General features: G+C 39.8%; 1 protein-coding gene across 1 annotated transcript in view; it reads right to left on the minus strand.

Moving 5' to 3' along the window:
• Positions 1-1,963: 1,963 nt before the first annotated feature.
• The window catches only part of LOC145353857 (CDK5 and ABL1 enzyme substrate 2-like), a 35,921-nt gene continuing 17,801 nt past the window's right edge, over positions 1,964-20,083 (minus strand). The window contains exons 2-9 of the mRNA XM_080204755.1: positions 18,432-18,524; positions 17,363-17,440; positions 13,027-13,135; positions 11,800-11,956; positions 10,399-10,502; positions 9,332-9,438; positions 7,088-7,292; positions 1,964-4,863 (exon numbers count right to left, since the gene is read on the minus strand). Coding sequence (XP_080060881.1) covers positions 4,723-4,863; positions 7,088-7,292; positions 9,332-9,438; positions 10,399-10,502; positions 11,800-11,956; positions 13,027-13,135; positions 17,363-17,440; positions 18,432-18,524 — 994 coding nt within the window. The 3' untranslated portion in view covers positions 1,964-4,722. The remainder of the gene's footprint in view (positions 4,864-7,087; positions 7,293-9,331; positions 9,439-10,398; positions 10,503-11,799; positions 11,957-13,026; positions 13,136-17,362; positions 17,441-18,431; positions 18,525-20,083) is intronic.

Genomic DNA, 20,083 nt, shown 5'->3' on the forward strand with positions numbered 1-20,083 from the left:
TCCAGAGATTCACCACCCTTTGAGTGAAGAAGTTCCTACTCAACTCCGTTCTAAACCGCCTCCCCTTTATCTTGAGGCTGTGCCCCCTAGTCCTACTGTCTTTTTTGAGCGGGAAGAGTCTCTCCACCTCTATCCTATCCATCCCATTCATCATCTTATACGTCTCAATGAGATCTCCCCTCATTCTTCTAAACTCTAACGAGTACAAGCCCAGTTTATTCAGCCTCTCCTCATAGCTCAATCCCCTCAACTCCGGTATCAGCCTAGTAAACCTCCTCTGCACTCCCTCCAGGGCTAAAATATCCTTGCGCAGGTGCGGCGCCCAAAACTGCACACAGTACTCCAGCTGCGGCCTCACCAATGCCCTATACAGCTGCAGCAAGACCTCCCTACTTTTATATTCAATCCCCCTCGCTATGAAGGCCAGCATCCCATTCGCCTTCCTGACCACCTGCTGCACCTGCAAGCTGGGTTTTTGCGACTCATGCACAAGGACCCCGAGGTCCCTCTGCACCGTCGCCTGCTGCAGTTTTTCGCCACGTAAGTAATAGTCCTTCCTACCATTCTTCCTACCAAAGTGGACCACCTCACACTTGCCAACATTAAATTCCATTTGGCATCAGTTCACTATTATGCTTGCAGCCTTAACACATGAACTTAGATATTAGAAGTCTAACAAAACTTGGGAAGCAATGGAGATCATGTTTGCGCTGGAATTGTTGAAATGTGTAGCAGCTTGCCCCCTACATCAGTATTTGAATACTTTTCCTGTGGATCTGCATTATATGGGGTTGGGTTGATAACTTGACCTCCTGAAATTGAGTGGAAATTTGAGTATTGCTGAAGTAGAGACGTACTGTGTCAAAGCTGCTTTCACCAGGACAGACACGCAAATACCAAATTTCAAAGGGAACAAAAATTTATATATGCATGAGAAAAGGGTTTTTGGTTGGTAAGTAGACTCTGATTGGTCAAGGCATTACCATGGAGATTGTGCCAGGGAACAGTTATCTCCCAAGCTTTTGTTTAATCGAAAGAGGCACAATGCCTGGACATATTCTGTTTGCAGAAGACAGGAACTGCAAGTGAAAGGTGTGTTCCTCATACCAGCACATCAACTGGTCAACCTGCCTTTTGTGAATTTAAACTGAAGTTTGGGGGAATAACCATTCCCTGGTGCATTCTCCATGGCAACAACTCCACTTGCCAACTAATCAGCACCCTTTTTTCACACAGTACACATTGTTGCTCCCTTTGGAATCTGGTATTCCTACAAGTCTGTCCTGATGCGTGCAGGATGAAAAGCTTTGACAGCGTGTCTCTTTTCAATCAATAATAAAGTTTTGCAGTAGAAAATTTATTTTCAAGTTTTCCCAAGATTGGTTTACTTTGGCTTTTGCTGGTTTCTGATAATTGAATGTATTTATTCAGTCCAATTGAGACTGTGAATGGCTTTATACTTCTACAGTAAAACTCAGGAAAAAATATTAGTCTCAGTATTGAATATATATATGGGCAGCACGATGGCACAGTGGTTAGCACTGCTGCCTCACAGCACCAGAAACCTGGGTTCAATTCTAAGCTTGGATCACTCTGTGTGGAGTTTGCACATTCTACCCATGTCTCTGTAGGTTTCCTCCAGCTGCTCTGGTTTCCACCCATAGTCCAAAGTTATGCGGGTTAGGTGCATTGGCTACGCTAAATTTTCCCTCAGTGTACCTGGAGATGCTGGAGTCTGGCGACTAGGGGATTTTCACAGTAACTTCATTACAGTGTAAATGTAAGCCTATTTGTGACTAATTAATAAACTTTAAACATGAGTCTTCACCAAGTAAAGAAACAATTTGCACCTATAAAATGATTTTCATGAGCTCAGGGCATCCAATTAGGTATTTTAAAGTGTTATTGTAAACTTTAACAAAATATTTTGATTACCAAATCTAATGTTCCATAACAGCATGAGGTTTTATTTCAGTTTCACTCTCAGGAAAATTCTCTTGTTCAGGAACGAGAAAGTGACCGGAGACCTGATTATATTAAAATTGAAAATTTTACTTTGAAATATTGCAGTTGCACTAATACAAAATGAATAAAAATATGCATAAACTTTTATAATACAGAAGCTTTTAAGTCTCTAGACAAAGGCATTTTGTGCAATAATAGAAAGGAGACACACCTTAGAATTACCCAAATGTTTCCCTAAAGCAAAACTGAGACAGACAGACAAGTACCATTACAGGAATAATCAATTCAATTTTTTCCATTATATAATAAATAAATGAGCACATTACTTTATAAACCAATGTAATTTTCAGCACCCATGTAGCAAAATAGTCCACACTTTCAGGTAACAGTTAAAATAGAATAACAAAATGGGGAACAGAAAAGGTGTATGGTTGAGTCTTTATCTAAAAGCTACAGGATTGGTAAAGGAGGATGGAAGGCTATAGCAGATGACATTTAAATGGAGGCAGTTGAGGTGATGAGAGTTGTGCAAGAACAAAGGGATTGAGGGTCCAAAGCTAGTGCAGGAAACATTCAAGGGCTAATGGAATGTTGATCTTCATCTCAAGTTGGTTGAAGTAGAAAAACACTAGTTATTGTACAGACTCTTGGTCAGATCCCTCCGAGAATACTACATTGAGCTTTGGCTCCATCCTCAGGAAAGACGTGCTAACGCCAGAGGTAGTATGGGATACAGATAGAATGGTACCCAGGGATTATAGAGTTAAATTATCAAAACAAACCTAATCTTTTGCAATTAGAAAGGTGATCTATTGGGGGAGTACGGTGGCTAGCACTGCTGCTTCACAGCATCAGGAACCAGGGTTCAATTCCTGACTTGGGTCACTCTCTGTGCAGCGTTTTGCACGTTCTCCACGTGTCTTAGTGGGTTTCCTCCAGGTACTCCAGTTTCCTCCCACAGTCCACAATGTGCGGGTTAGGTGGATTGGCCATGGTAAATTGCCCCCCCTAGTGTCAGGAGGACTAGCTGGGGTAAATACATGGGATTATGGGGATAGGGCCTGGGTGGGATTGTGGTCAGTGCAGACTTGATGGGCTGAATGGCCTCCTCCTGCATTGTCAGGATTCTATGATTCTATTCAAGACATTTAAAATGAATTGCAAATCAAGGAAGCATAATTTTAAAATTGGAGCTAGCCATTTGCGAGTGATACTTTTCATAAAGGATAGTGGAAACCTGGAACTTCAGAGAAGACTGGAGGTTGGGTTGTTTCCAAGCCTGAAATGGATGGATTTTTGTTAGGCAAGGAGAATCTGGGGATATGAAAGTAAAGGCAGGTTGGGAGGGTTTGAGGTACAGATCAGCTGTGATCTGATGGAGTAGCTAAATAAGCTTGTGGTTGAATGGTCTACTTCTGTTCCTATGAAAGCCAAACAGGAATGAACAGATAGCAACGAAAATAGTACAGAAATGGTATTGTGCTCTTTTCACAGTTTTTGAAGTTGCTGACTGATCCATAGTTCATTAAAAGGTGGCTTATATTTGAGCATCATAACTTGCTCACTGTTGGTTCTACTACCAATACCTGAAATGGCTTCACAATGTGAAGCAATTACAAAAATTGTAGACAAAAAAATCAAAAATACTGTCAATGCTGGAAACTGGAAATAAATAGAAAATATTGAAGTAGTAAGGTCCAGCAGCATCAATAGAAAGCGGAAGATATGGTTAACATTTCAAGGTCACTGATTTTTTTTAAAATCAGAACCAATCTGAAGCATCAACCCTATTTCCTTATTTCACAAATATTACTTGACCTGTGAGTGCTTTTTTTTAAACAAATAATAGTCTGGGAAGACAAAAGATAGAACATCAAACTTTAAAGCTAAATGTAAACCTTTTTTTTAAAAAAAGGACAACACAGTCAACATTTAAATATTAAATAGTTGCCAAAGCTAGTATTACTCTGTTTAAAAGGGGAACTGAAAGCTGGATTACAACATTACTTTTCAACATACTATAATTTATAACAAGACTCTAAGTGCATCTGCTAACCACCTCCTCACTGATAAAGGTTACGAATTTCACAATAGAAAATCTAACAAGGGAGCAGACTTAATTTAGACAGTTTACATTTTACAAACAAGATGATTCAAATAAACATTTTCACTGAAGACCGCACACGTTTAACATACAATGCACAATGAAAAACAGAAAATTCAAAATAGATTAAATATTGACTGCACAGCACTATAAACGTGCTTAATTTGAATCTCTAACATAGAGTTGTGACATGTACAACTAACAGCAGCGTCAGTTTTACAACTACAGTAGGACAATGCTTGGAAGAACAGATAGCATAGAACGTGATATCACAGCAATGAGAAGTCACCATATACGAAAGTGCTGTTGCCCAGTACTGAATTTTTTGGTAATAGTCATGACTACAGTTTGCCATCAGACGTACGACGGGCCATCACCGAAACATCTCTCTTTACAAGACTCATCCAACTCTGAGTAAAGGTGCTTTAATTTTTTTTAAAAAGCAGAAAAACTGGCACGAATCAGTCCTTTTTAAAGAAATTGGACAAATCTGTGACTGTTACTAATTAGCACTGTAGAAGTTACTTTCTTAGTTATTTCCTGTGATAGCACAGGAAAAAAAACCAAACTGTTCAACTGCAGCAGCATTTTTTTTTGGAAGAACTGCCTGCTTCTCTTAGTGCCCATCATCTTCGGTAGGAATGTAATCGCATCTAGGATTGCTGGACAAGGCGTCTGTAGTGAGGTAACACTTTTTTCTCAGGAAGGTAAAGGCCAAACTCCAAAGCCACAAGCGTAGTGAACTCAAATGAAACCAGCTCTTTTGAGTTCAATCTTAATCGCTCTTCCAGTTTCTGTTCACAAAGATGAAAAAAGTAAAACTGCTGTAAAAATTGAGCACAGTTGTACCATGCATGGAAAACAGTTTTTTTGGTTAATAGAGGCTGAGTTCTTAACATCTGCGTGTTGACGAATTGCCATAACAAATTTACAAATACACCAAAACGCTGACATATTTATATTGAATCAGGACATCAAACCAGATAAGTTTAGGAGGGGGTACAGAAAAATCACTGAGACACAACTAGAATGAGAGGTAATGCATTTTGGAAGGTCTAATAGAGATGGGAAATATACAGTAAATGGCAGAACCCTTAAGAGTATTGATAGGCAGGGGGATGTGGGTGTACAAGTACACAGGTCACTAAAAGAAACGCAGGTGGCGAAGGTAGTCTAGAAGGCATATGGCATGTTTGCCTTCATCGCCTGGGGCACTGAGTTTAAAACATTGGCAAGTCACGCTGCAGCTTTATAGAACCTTAGTTAGGTTGCACTTGAAATATTGTGTTCAATTCTGGTCACCACACTACCAGGAGAGGGTATAGAAAAGATTTACCAGACGTTGCCTGGTATGGAGGGCATTAGCTATGAGGAGAGGTTGGAGAAACTTGGTTTGTTCTCATTGGAACGACAGAGGTTGAGGGGCAATCTGATAGAAGTCTACAAGATTATGAGGGGCATGGACAGAGTGGATAGTCTGAAGCTTTATCCCAAGGTGACAGAGTCAATTAATAGGGGGCATAGGTTTGAGGTAGAGGGGCAAGGTTTAAAGGAGATGTATGAGGCAGGTCTTTTTACAGAGGGTGGTGAGTGCCTGAACTCACTGCTGGGAGAAGTAGTGGAAGCAGATACGATAGTGACTTTTAAGGGGTGTCTGACAAATACATGAATAGGATGGGAAGTGCAAGAGGTTTTAGTTCGATCAGGCAGCATGGCTAGTGCAGGCTTGGAGGGCCGAAGAGCCTGTGCCTGTGCTGTAATTTTCTTTGTTCTAGAAGTTCTAACATTGCAGATTTCAGCAATGTCACTGCTTCTGATGACTTTTAAAACAAAAACACGAGTCCAATTAGGATTAATGGTTTGCATTTTTAAGCAAATTTTCATTTGAACTTTTAAGAATAAATAGGTTAAAAAGTAAAACAAAACAAGCAAAGTTTTAACCTTTAGGGTTAATCCTCAGGTTAACTCAAAGAAACCCTTTGTACAGCCATACTGTATTATCTTGTGCAGTAAACACTTAAGAGGGCTTACCGCACAAGATAATGTAGTATGGCTGTACAAAGCAGTTACTCAGATTAGCTGAAAGTATAGAATATATGCTGAACCCAAGCTCTGGAGAGAGTCAGGATGGGATCTTCAATTATCAGATATCCTCATCAACTGAGTTATGCTGAAGCTTACATTCATATGGTATTAATGCAATATTTACAATAATTTCATGTTGGTGTTGAAGACTAAAGCATCAAACTATTACTAGAAATACTAAAGTGATAAATTATAAAGATACACAAGTTTTATGGATATCTAGACAATTTTTTAAACAATTTTCCAACACTTTTTAAACAAAATTGAACATTAATATACTAAAGTCATTGAATCATGTACACCACAGGAGGGCATTTGGCCCATCAAGTCTATGCCAGCAATCTGATCAATCTCACTCCTCGCCTGATCTCAAGTTTATTTCCTCCAAGTGCCATCCAATTTCCACAGTTTCTGCTTTGGTCATTAGCACTCACTGCATAAAAAGGATCTTCTTCACATTTCCCTTGCTCCCTTGCCTAAGCCCTGAAAAAATCTGTGCCCCCGATTCCCCTAATGGGAAGGATTTCCGTTTGTCTATCAAAGACTCTCATAACCTCGTACACCTCTATCAAATCTCCGATCAATCCCTTTTGCTCCAAGGTGAACAATCCCGATTCTCCCAACATAATCTTGTGATTAAAATACCGCCAATCTGTAGACGTATTCTATAAATTGCCTCTGTTCCAGTTTAGTGACCCTCTTATCGTCGCTAGAATATGGTGACTGAACCAGACATAATACTCTTGTTCGGGGCCTATCCAGAGCTTGGGTTCAGTATAAATTCTATACCTTCAACGAATCTCAGAATAACTACTTTTGAAATTAAGCTTTATCCTGCCAACCCCACCCCATCCCCCACACAGCTGTTTTTAAACTAGTTATTTTTCAAGTTTGGATTCCATAATAATTGAGAGAAATTGGTCGGCTACTTACATCAATCAGATGTTTAACTTCGTGCTTTTTGAGATCACTGCTGATTTTAGCTGCCAGCAGTAAGCAGGCACCAGAACAAAGCTTTCTGTTCTGCTTATTGACTTTGCCTTGGAGTACAAGCTTCTCAAAGTAGACAAAGGATAAAGCCACAGTACAAGGTTCCAGGTTACACTCTTCTGCCAGGTTCCGCATCTCCCGTTTCAGACTGAAGAAAACAGAAAAACGTAAAGTTGCCTTTGTAGTAATAACCCACCAAAGTCAACAAAATGTACCCCAGCACGTATCAAGGCTTGGAACTCGCACATTATGGATCAATAACGATTAGAAATACTTGAACTGAAATAAGTTGATGTGGGTGATCAGTCCATTAAATTCAGTGTATCAATACAGTGAACACAAATCTAATGGAACACATGGTTGATAATTACTTCAATTGAAACATGGAAGGCTAGCAGAAAGGCTACCAGTCAGGATATCATTCTTACCCTTCTTGTAACTAGAAAGCAAAAAATTCAGTGTGATGGAAAAAATGCAGTAAATAACTTCAATAAACGTAATTAAGTCTAATCAGTTTAGCTCAGCTATATTTTGAGATTTATTCTTATCGTGACCTTATAGCAGCAATTAAAGTACAAGAACCACTCAAAGATTAACTCTTCCAGGCACAACAAGGCACAGACCAAAAACACAAAATGCTGGAAAATCTTAGCAGGTCTGACAGCATTTGTGGAGACAGAATAGAGACAATGGGCCTGATTTTACCATTTTCATTTTAAGTGCTGAATCTGCGCGCAATTCAGATCCAACTTGGGAATCCGCTTTCAGATGCCCCAATATGCACTCAGCCTGAAAACAAATCGCAAGTCTGAATCGCACTGTGGGCGGGGCTTATCGTGCCCGAAACGATCGGAGCTCTGAACTGCGCATGTGCAGTTAGAAAACAAATTTGGAAAATTTGTGTCAGACCACTTCCGGGCCGCAAAAAGCGGATAAAGCGGCCCGCGGGCAAAAAGTGGGAGCAATGGTCCCCACAGACATCACTGTCCCCATTATCCAGTCCCCCCCACCTGGCTATCCATGCCAATTGCGACCCCCTGCCCCCTTACCCCTCAATTGCCTGCAGACTGGCAGCGGACCCCCCGGCCCACCCTTCCCCCACCGGAGATCCATTTAACCTCCCCCCAGTGAGCAATTGGGTCTCCCCCCCACTACCAGAGATACACCTTACCCACCTCATCCTCCGTCCCCCCCCTCCAAACCACAGAATGAACTGGCCTCACTCTCTCCTCCCTGCCCCCCTTAAGAATGATTTGACCTCACTCCCCCACTATCTCCAGAGAATGATTCCCCCTCCCCCCACCAAGTACACTTGACCCGCCTCCTCCCCCCACCCACCCCGCCCCCCAGAGAATGATCTGACCCACTCCCTTCCCCCCACCACTGATCTGAGTCTGAACTCATCTCTTCAGCAGCTAGAGCACCAATTTCGGACTGATTCCGGATTGGCAAATGCGGTGGTATATGGGGAAATGCTGATAAACTTGGGCGGGCAGTTCATTAATTCAATTGAAATGCATGCAAATGCTTTTAGATCACCGTTGAGCCTGTGAATCGGATCATGGCCATTCCTGGGCCTCGGTAAAATGGCCATCGGCGCAGATCACGTTAATGGCCTCATACCAGACTTGATCACGTTTTCACGCACATTTGGTAAAATCAGGTGACCAATCAGCTCTGATCAAGGGTCATCCAGACTTGAACTGTTGGCTCCATCCCCTCTCCACACATGCTGTCACATTTGCTGAGTTTCCCCAGCATTTTCTGGGTTTTTGTTTCAGATTTCAGCATTAGCAGCATTTTGCCTTTATCTTAAGACAGACTAGGATGGACCCAGATCACTAGTCCATTCTGAATTAGTCAGCAATAAGACTTTAGGAGCATGACAGCTGGATGTTGTGATGATGGGGGTCGATAATTATGGCTACTTATCCAGAGACACCTACTTGAAGCAGATGTTGAGGGACAGGACTCAGGTCAAATAAGAATACTGGATGACAACCAGTGCCTGTGGGACCATAACCCAACAGTTCCAATGTTCTCAGGAAATGGGGGAAAATCAGCAAGAAATAACTAAAATGTTTCAAAAACTTTTTTTTTGTAGGTTTCGCGCATTTATCCTTACATTATCTTTTATTTAAAAACGTTACACCAGCTTTATATTTTTCTGTCATTATGTAAATTTACCTTCTTATCTTACTAAGCGTCAGCTTAATGTGAGGAAATTTCTCCTTGAAGGTTTCATTCATATCCTTTTTCAGGTCAGATGGTTTTACGTATTCAATCACTGTGGTCTGGCAAAAAGAAAATAAGCTTATTTGTGAATGTAATCACTAGATTATACAAAATGGCAGTAGATTTCTATTTCTCTATAAATGTTGAGTACTGCAGACACAACAATAGCTGTAACTTCACTGAGAATTTTAAAAATCAAATTGGTGGCAAGTAATATACAAATGAATTTTGCTCTGAACAAGGGTCATTCAGACTCAAAACGTTGGCTCTATTCTCTCTCCACAGATGCTGTCAGATCTGCTGAGATTTTCCAGCATTTTCCATTTTTGTTTCAGATTCCAATATCTGCAGTATTTTGCTTTTATACAAATTAATCTTGCCTGTTGAACTACCCATTCTGTAGAACAACCAATTGTTTTCAATGTTCTTTGCAAGTGAAAGATTAATTTACCCAAGTGGAATCTTGATATGAACACCAATGAAAATATACTAGGTATTTTAGTTAGTTATTGTATGAAATCATCAATTGAACGGAGAGATAAACTACTATGGCCACAACATACAAGCAGCAATGGATTTTCAGTTTGTACAATGAGCCTATCTTTATAACAAAAGATATAAAACAAAAGATACTTGTGCATGTTATACAAAAGTACATCCCTTCTTCAGATCGGTCACTGCTAAGCTAGCAACGGATAGTACCACAAGCCAAGACAGATCCATGGTTTGAGAGAAAGTTATCTAGACTGCACTCTGGAATCAATTCTCTCACTATTGGGAAATACCATGGGAAAACATTTGTATCCACGCAAAAATGTAAGGAAAAATAATTAGTATTTAACAAAACTAATCCAGTGGAAATATAGACAGCTGAGGTTGAAAGTAGTTTCAAACAAAAGGCTGTGAATCAAAGGAAACTGGTATACCTCTACAGAATTGGAAGTAGAAAACTGTATTTGAGACACAGTTGAATATTCAACTTATAGTATACTCAATATTGAATATTCAAAAGGTGTTACCATATATGATGCAAAGATCAGAACCCTTTTGTGTTTTCCACACGGCCACTGGGGGTCATCAAGAAGGTTAGGATCATATTCTATTAAATCTCCAGCTTCACTACCTAAATGGAGAGAGCAAATAATACAGGCCTGAGACATCCACTTTTATTTTCAGATGTTCAACATGTGTGAATTTAACATTGTCAGAGTAATTGGCTTTGAGCATAAACCACACTAACAGCAAAATATCACACAAGAGAAAATCCCAAACAGTTTAAGAGATGTTCAACTCTAACTACAGTGCAGCTTTTTTTTTTCCTTATTCTTTTATGGAATACAGACGTCATTGACAAGTTTTGCCAACCCTAATTCCCTTTGATTAGAGCAACTTGCTCAAGCATTTCGGAAGGCAGATCTGAGTCAACCACATATTGTGGGTTTGATGTCACAGGTCAGCCAGGCCAGAGAAGGATGGCAGATCTTTTTCCCGAAAGGACATCAATGACCCAGTCTGGGTTTGTATGACAATAGTTGATAATTTCAGGGTCACCATTACTGAGACTAGCTTTACATTCCAGATTTTGTCAATTAAATTTGAATTCCACCTAGCTGCCATGCTGGGATTCGAACCCATGTCCAGAGCATTGGCCTGGGCTTCTGCATGACCTGTTCAGTGGCAATACCAGCATCCCCTAAATGTTGCCTTGGAACACCATGCAAATCAGGTAGTGTTATCCAAAGTTACGTCTTTCATGGGTCTTGCCACACAAATACGCAATGGGGCCGCAGAACCAGAAACAGACAGAGCTAAATTTAACAGGGGTTTCTGTGCGCAGATTTAGTTGACTGAAGCTGTTCACCATTTCTATATGTCAGATAAGTGTTAAATATGAATATCGAACACATGCATGAAGTTTAAAGTAAATTTGAATAAACAAAGAATTTAGGAAATCAGCTCAGTGCAGCTAGAACAAATTGGCATTCCCAAAGAATTTAAAAGTGTATTAAAATATGCAAGAGCAAAAACTCAGCTAAGAAGCAGCAATTATGCAAATTTCTAATGTCCAAAATACCTGTATGACAGACATACAAGGCACACTTTCTCGGTCAACATAAACATTGTTAAACAATGAGTGCTGTTTAGACATGTATGTGTGGTGTGGTCAGCATGTTCTCCACGTTCTGCATGGTCCAGTTTCCTCCCACAGTCTGAAAGACGTGCTCGTTAGGAGCAACGGCCGTGCTAAATTGTCCCTCAGTGTACCCGAGCAGATGGCGAAGTGTGGTGACTATGGGATTTTCACATTAGCTTCATTGCAGTGTTAATGTGGGCCTACTTGTGACACTAATAAATAAACTTGAACAATTTAGTGCACATTTTCCTTCCAAATATTATTTAGTATGCCACTTTTATTTTACCTAAATCCATTGACATTGCAGCACTTCCATGTCTTCCTGGTGTAAAATTCCGATGCATGCTATTTCGAACCTGTGCTACTGAAGCTGGAACCTCGGGTGGAGCTTTTGGCATCACAAAGGCATTGGTTGGATAAAGGAACTGGGCATATGAAACTGACTGTGAAACAGGAAGAAATTCACAGTAAACAATGTGATTAATTGCAATGTTCAAAAAAGTATCAAAGTTTTGTAATTCACAATCAAGTTACAAAATTAATGTTATAGCTCAATAGTAAAATAATAGATGTGTAATTTAGTTCATCACTGAGCGACACATTATGTGGAAGAAAATAAATTGTGTATCCTCCAATCTGAGTGCAAAACAGAAACCGCATCAAATTTCAGACAGTACATCAAATAAAGGAATACAGATCCAGCAATATGTCCTTATGACTAGCAGAAATATATTTATCATAACCCAGGCTTCAATCGGTTAATTATACAAGACTGGACCCTTAGCACTTATTGAACTATCTTTAACTTGCAAGTGTTAGTTAAATCACTTTAAAACAATGCAACTATTTTGTTGAAAGTAGTAGATTTTAATGACAAAGCAAAATGAGAAGAAGCCATTAATTGGGCTAAAACAAACCTGCTGGAGAAACTCAGCAGGTCTGGCAGCATCTGTGGAGACAGAAGTAGAGTTAATGTTTTGAGTTGAATGACTTTTTCTTCAGATCCCAATGCTGAAGAATTGATTCAAAACGTTAACTGTGTTTCTCTCTCCAAGATGTTGCCAGATATGCTGAACTTTTCCAACAGTCGGTTTATAATTTCTGCTCTCTAGCATCCGCATGTATTTTGTTTTTATTAATTGGGCTGTTTTGTCTACACCTGGGAGGTATTTTAATTTTCAATTTGGACAAACAATAGTATTGAAGGGCTTTAATGCTGTACACCATCATTTATAGGCAGTTTTCAATGCAGAAGCATTTTTTAAAAAAAAGAAACCATGGCAATTAATTTTTTTTGTACAAATGTTATTGCAGGATGAGGTAATTTAAATTTGAAGACTCCCAATTAGCCTAAGTCTGTTGTTTAGCTGCTACATTCACTGGATCAACAATTATTTTAGACTCTGCACCTAAATTCAGACATTGAATGAGAAACATTCCTGAAATACATTCAACCTCTATGCACCTTGAAAGCTCAAACAACACCACTTTATGCAATACAGTTAACTGTTACCTTTACATCTACCCCAAGTTCAATTCCATCAAGTCCAAGCAGCATGTCTGTTGAGGAGGAAACACCACCAGAAGGGTTACGTTGCCTTGGTCCGTCCAGCTTGCTGTCTCTGTGTAAAGAAAACATTAAATCTAACTTTTTTGCAAGCGGTTGAAAGACACTGATGGTCTGCGTAAGGAGTGGTCTAAACATAGAATAGCTGCAAACTACACAATGAAAGGAACTTGTTCCTTTTATAGCTCTTATATAGAAATCAAAGCTGCATACCAATAGGAAATGCTTTCACAAAGAACAATAAAAAGCTTCTGAGAAGCTTATCAGACTATGAAGCAAAACCAGAATTCTGATTATCAGTTATGCATTGGCTGTTTTGCCCCTAACACACCCAAATTAGTTCTAAACTGCAGTGTACCAAAATTAACTGCCCAAACTCCAGCTGAAACTAGACCACAAGGCTTTTTCCTGATAAATGGAGGAAACTTTTTTTTCCTATGAATCTGCCAGCTTTAATTTTCCATTCTGCCCTTTGCAGAATGCTTGCTGCAGTTTCCTCTTTAAAGTATCCGTTCCCATGACAGTGGCCCTATAAATTACAAAAAGGAAGACAGACTGTGAATGCATCGCGCCCCCCCCACCCCCACACGCCACCAACAATATAAAATCTTTACTGACAAAAACAAGTGAAAATCTAAAACTTTAATGTAATTAAAATTACAAAAGGATTTTGACTCTTGCATTGTATTTTGGACATTTAATAGATCACGCTGTGAAACCTAAAAAGCAAGACTGCGGTTAGAATCATCAAGTCAGAATCCCTACAGTGCAGAAGGAGGCTATTCAACCCATTGAGCCTACACTGACAACAATCCCACCCAGGCCTTATCCCTGTAACCCCATGTATTCACCCCACTAATCCCCCTGACATTAAGGGACAATTTAGCATGGCCAATCCATCTAACCTGCACATCTTTGGAGTGTCGGAGGAAACCCATGCAGACATAGGGAGAATGTGCAAACTCCACACAGACAGTTACCCGAGGCTGGAATTGAACCCAGGTCCCTGGCGCTGTGAGGCAGCAGTGTGAACCACTGTGCGCCCCAGCAACACAGTCCTGCTTCCAGTGTAGCAGAATCAAAAGCAGTTAGTGGTACAGTTTCAGCCACACAAGCTGACTCTTCAGAAAATAGGGTCATTTTCCCTCTAGTGTAAAAATGATTGTTTTTACACCAGAGGAAAAACAATCATTTTTACACTACAAAAATGCACTATATGCACCAAGCAGTAGCAGAAACACATCAATTTCATCGAAACTCTACAGTGCAAAAGAGGCCATTCGGCCCATCAAGTCTGCACCAACCCCACCTCAGGTCCTATACCCACAACCCTACACATTTACTCTGCTAATCCCTCTAACTTACACATCCCCGGACATTATGGACAATTTACCACGGCCAATCAACCTATCCCACACATATTTGGACTGAGGAGGAAACCGGAGCACTCAGAGGAAACCTACGTAGACTCGGGGAGAATGTACAAACTCCACACAGACAGTGACCCAAGCTGGGAATTGAACCCAGGTCCCTGGAGCTGTGAGGCAGCAGTGCTAACCACTGTGCCACAGTACCAACTTTTGGTCTCAAAAAAATCAAATGGTTGCTAATCTAGATGTTAGACAACAGACATTTAGGTATATATTTTGTGCAATTAGTGCAATATTCTCAGAATAGAGCCAATACAGCACACAGTGATAAAGCAGACCGAGCCCAGAAACTGGGATGCAGGGATAGACATACATTTACATAATGTGTGCATCAAATCGATTTTAGCAACTTTTAAAAAAAATTCTAATTTTATACACAAGCTCACCAGCCTTCAGAATGATGGATCATCCTAGCTTGGGAAGGGGAGCTAAGTGTAAAGGCAATCATCTTTGATGGAAGCCACAAATGGAACATTTTTAATCTGGCCCTTAAATTGGCAAAGAAATTCAACCATAAGGCTCCCAATTTTCAAATAAACCCTCTGATCTGCCCTTGTGCAACTTTGATTTAGTTTGCCAATTAAATATAATGTTAACATTTATTTATTGGTTTCCCAAATAGGCTAACATTACAATAAAGTTACTGTGAAAATCACCTACTCACCACATTTGGTGCCTGTTCGGGTACACTGAAGGAGAATTTAGCACAGCCAGTGCCCCTAACCAGCATGCCTTTCAGACTGTGGGGGGAAACTGGAGCACCCAGAGGAAACACATGTGCAGGCACGGGGAGAACGTGCAGACTCCGCACACAGTGATCCAAGCCAGGAATTGAACCTGGGTCCCTGCCGCTGTGAGGCAGCAGTGCTGTGCTGTGCCACCGTGCTGCCCCACACACTCCTTATATTTTATATCCTATGTCTTTATAGATCATGAACATGTCTTAGTTGAAACAACTAAGAATGAATGTTTGGGGCTCCTGCCTCTCCAATTTCTCACCTATGTTCTGTGCCCCCGGTGATGTAATCTGAAACTATAATTTTCCATGTATACTAATGGCACACAGCTCACTACCACCTCACCCCTCCATTGTCAAAACTCCCATCAGCAATGAGCATAAATTTTGTCCAACCAACACCAGAAAGACCAAAGTCCCTACCACAAATTCCAACTCCTAAGCACACTGCCTCCATCGGAAGAACAAGAGCAGCAGGTTCATGGCAACACAGCCACCTGCAAGTCACCTGCCAAGATTTAAAGTAAATGGCCAAATGAACAAAGCACTGAAGGAAAAACATTTTCACACAAAGCTTGGAGTCTGGAAATGCATTGCCCAAGAGTATGGTGGAGCCAAGTTCAAATGAGACATTCATTTCAAAGGGAATTAAACTTATATGAAAAGGAAGAAAGTGCAAGGTTATGAGGAAAAGGCACGGAAGTGGCCCTAGGTGAATTGTTCATTTGGAGAGGCGATGCAGACATATCAGGCCAAATTGCCTGTGCTGTAACAAATTTGTGCAGTCAAACACAATGCCGCTTTGGAAATCTATCACCATTTTTCCAGTCTGGATTAAATCCTGAAACTCCCAATGTAATAAATAGCACTGTGGGTATGCATATGCCATACAAACTGCAGCAATTCACCACCAATTTCAAGGAGAATCACAGATGGGCAAGAAATGCTGGCTTTGCCAGCACACCCATTTCCCATGAAGGAAGAAAATGTTCCTTTCCATTGCAAATGAACAAGACGGTTCTCAATCTTGGTGTCATGTATAACCCTGAGATGAACTTCTAACCACATATCTGCGTCATTACGAAGATCACCTATTTCCACCTTCGCCCCTGCCTCAATTCATCTGCTGCTGAAACCCTTATTTGTGCTTCTGTTACGTCTAAACTTGTTTATTCCAATCCCACTGATCTCTCTCATTCTGGCCTCCTTAAGGTTGAGGTCATCCAAATCTCTGCTGCCCTCCTTACACCAATTCTGCGGACCCACTACCCCAGTGCTTATTGACCCATGTTGGCTCTTAGTTCAGATACATTTGATTTTAAAATTCTCATTCTTTTCTTGAAATACCTTGCTTCTCATTTCTTGTCTCTAACAGCCCTGCAACCTTCAGAAATATCTGCGCTCTCCAAGCCCTGATTTTGGTGACTCCAAAGATGGCTATACCTGCAGGAGAGTTATTTAGATTTGAAATGTTAACTGTGTTTCTCTCTGCACAGATGCTGCCAGGCATTTTCTGTTTTTATTTCAGACTTCCAGCATCCACACTACTTTGCTTTTATTTGGCTGCACCTTTAGCTGCCAACATCCTAAAATCGCTGGAATTTCCTCCTTTTAGCTTCTCTGCCTCTCGTCCCTCTTTCAAAATATTCCATAAAGCCTAACTCTCAACCCAGCTTTAGGTCACTGCCCTTATATTTCCTTATGTGACTGTCAAATTTTCTTTGGGTAATACAACTGTAAGCATCTTGGGTTGTTGTTACATAAATGCAAAGTTGTTGTTGTTTCTGATGTGATGCAAAGTGGTTTCAGCTTCATAAGCTTGGTAGTAGAAATTATATATTAAAGATCCAAACTAACTTTGAATGGAGCAAAACTACTCCCCCCGGGGCATATCACCACACATTGGCCTCAGCTCTGGACTGGAATTAGGATTCTGGCTTTGCTTTATGCAAAGTAACATTGCTTTTAAATTGATGCTACAGTGTGGTTTCAATGCACATTTAAAATGAATTGAGTTTCATTTGTGTAAAATGAAGTTTTAGAAAAACTGATGAGTTTAGTCAGTACAACAGATAATTGTGACTTTTGAATTTAGTTGAAAACAAAATATTCTTACCCCATGTAGTTAAATTCTCCATAAGGCAGTACAGAAAATGCTGAGCACAGTGATCTTTTAGCACAGATGAGAACTATCCTTAAATGAAACCGATAAAACCAGGTATTAGTTGACAATTGTATACAGGACTACATGCAGCAGAAAATATCATGGGGTAGTTATTAAGTGTAACATTCAAATACATTAAACTGAATTCTATTCAGAAAAAAAACTTTCACTGCACAATACCTAACTATAGCATATACGCAATATCTCATGATTTGTCCACAATATAATTAAAAAGCATTCACAGATTGTATGTTGGTTCCAATCATATAGTGTGAACATATTTGGATGTGTAAGTTTTGCTGGAGGGTTGCTAATTTAGCACCTCTGTTCAAAAAAAGATTAGTTAACAAAAGACAAACCAGCCTAACCTGCATGTATAAGCTCAAAGAAATTATAGGTTTAGTCAATAGTAGCAAACTCAGATGTGCGATAGTCAAGCCTTTTCTGACCAGTTACCTGAGCTCTTTGGAGGAAATAATAGTCTTGTACATGGGTTTCCAAAAAATGTTTTGATAAAGGTACTTGGAAACATTGAGCCAGGAAGCATAGATGGAATGTCACATGACAGATCACCTTAAATGATTAATAAATATTTTTCAGACTGGAGGGTACTTCAGGGCTTATGGTGAAACCAATATTCTTTTCAATTTATAAGGCAGACATCAAAAGTTAGATAAAAATCAGAAGAACTACGAAAATTGAAATCAGGAATGTGGTAATAGGTTAGTGAATTGCATAGATTGGAGTCATTTGAAATGTAATGTACACAATTGAAGTAAATAAATTCACTGGTTAGACTGCAATTGGAATAGGTAGTACTTTTGTGCATCTTATGATGGGGCAAAGCCTGGACAGTGTACAGGATACTTGTGGTGTGAATGTAGCCCTCAATAAACATGAAGCCACACGATATCAGGAGGTAAGTTAGTGAAGTGATAAGATACACCAACTCAAGAATTATTGCTTGTCATGCCACTTGCATGAATAACCAGTGGAATATGCCAATTTTCATATTAATTACCTGCTATTTCTCGTGTCATATTGCCGCATATTTTTGATAAAGTGAACTTTCTTTGTATTTTTTGGATGGGGCGATCCTGAAGAGGTTCTGCTTCTGCAAAACATAAAAAAAGTTTATTGATTAACGACACCAAGAATTATGTGACGAAAGCTGAGCAGACAGGATGTTTTACCCATACAAAAATTGCAGTTACTGAGTCAGTTATTGAGATGTATACAAGATCTGTTGTGTGACATGCCTATTACAAATTTGTAGCCAAGCCAAACTTCTGTGATCAGAAACTAAATGGCTGTTGGTATCTGCCTCTTAACACTCCCCTCTTCTATTATTTAAGTGTAACCTTACTGTAAAGTGGGAAAACTCCAATATCGCAAAGATCAACATTCTTCAGAAAGACCCTGGCTTTTCACTTGTTTGTGTTTGTATCAGACGAAACAATGGGACATTTTGAATGCAATTAAGGCAGTTCAGAAATGTACTCATTTACATTGTCATTTTTTTGTCAATGAATTCTTCTCACTCACATATGTGAATGTCAAAGCAAGAATTCAATAAAGTCCCTAAACATCTTTATCATGGTGGCAACTGTTGATGAGTTGCTTAAGGACAACATGGAGCCAAGTGACAGATTTCTAGTGGCACAGTTTATAAAAATTATAGTTCAACTTGTGAAAATATGACAGAAGCTTTGGATGGGGTGGTTGGAGAAGAAACAGCAGGTCCAGATTTAAACCGTGGTCCACCCTTCCTCAACTTGCCTTCTATCTTCTTCAAAATCTAAGTCTATTTAAACAATCATTCATGAATTTCCCACTCCCTCAAACATTGGGAAGCAAAAGTGCTACATCAGTGCCTTAATTGCATTCAAAGTATCCCATTGTTAGCTCTGACACAAAGTAGATGTAATATGTGAATTCCGTTGTTTTTCAGACTGAAATTGTATATTTTAATATATTACAATTTTTTGGACATATTCTAAAGTCGTTACAGCTGTTCCATGGAATACTATATGTTTCCACAGAAACATTCAAATCTTCTCATGACAGCCAGCTTCATGGATGCCTAATCATTTATTTAAAGCAGCATGGAAACAGGCAAATGCTAAAAGTTCATTTTTGACCAACATGTTTTTTCCCAGTTAACACGCACACCATAAAAGGTTCGCTTTGAGCACGTTGGTGGCATTCATAATGTTCTCAAAATAAAATTGGCTTGTACATTGCATACCTGCTGCAGCTGTAAAACTGAGTCAGTAATTTCTGATGTGAGTAGAGAGAAATTCATTTAAAGAATTACAGGCTTTCTTCCCCACTGTAGCACATAGTTAAAGTTGCCATTAAAAATGGACTTAGTTGTATACTCGACACTTGCAGTTTCACTGCTAAAACAGCACACGTTTCACTGCTGTACCAATTCGTAAATTATAGTTGACTTCCCAAACAACCCCACCTGAGATTTGCATACTGAAAAAGCAGAATAAAAAAGGGTAGAATTAGCATAAACGGGCCCAACATTGTAACCAGCAGACAGCAGTGACCAAAACACAAACCGCTGAGAAGCCAGGAGCAAGAATAGACCTCCTCTCATTCCCCCCCTTTTTTTGTTTTGTCATCCTAAGTAATATTGACAAATACAGGACCAGCTTCCACATG

The sequence above is a fragment of the Carcharhinus amblyrhynchos genome, chromosome 16, assembly GCF_965287045.1.
Source record: "Carcharhinus amblyrhynchos chromosome 16, sCarAmb.v2.hapA, whole genome shotgun sequence".
NCBI classification, from domain to species: domain Eukaryota; kingdom Metazoa; phylum Chordata; class Chondrichthyes; order Carcharhiniformes; family Carcharhinidae; genus Carcharhinus; species Carcharhinus amblyrhynchos.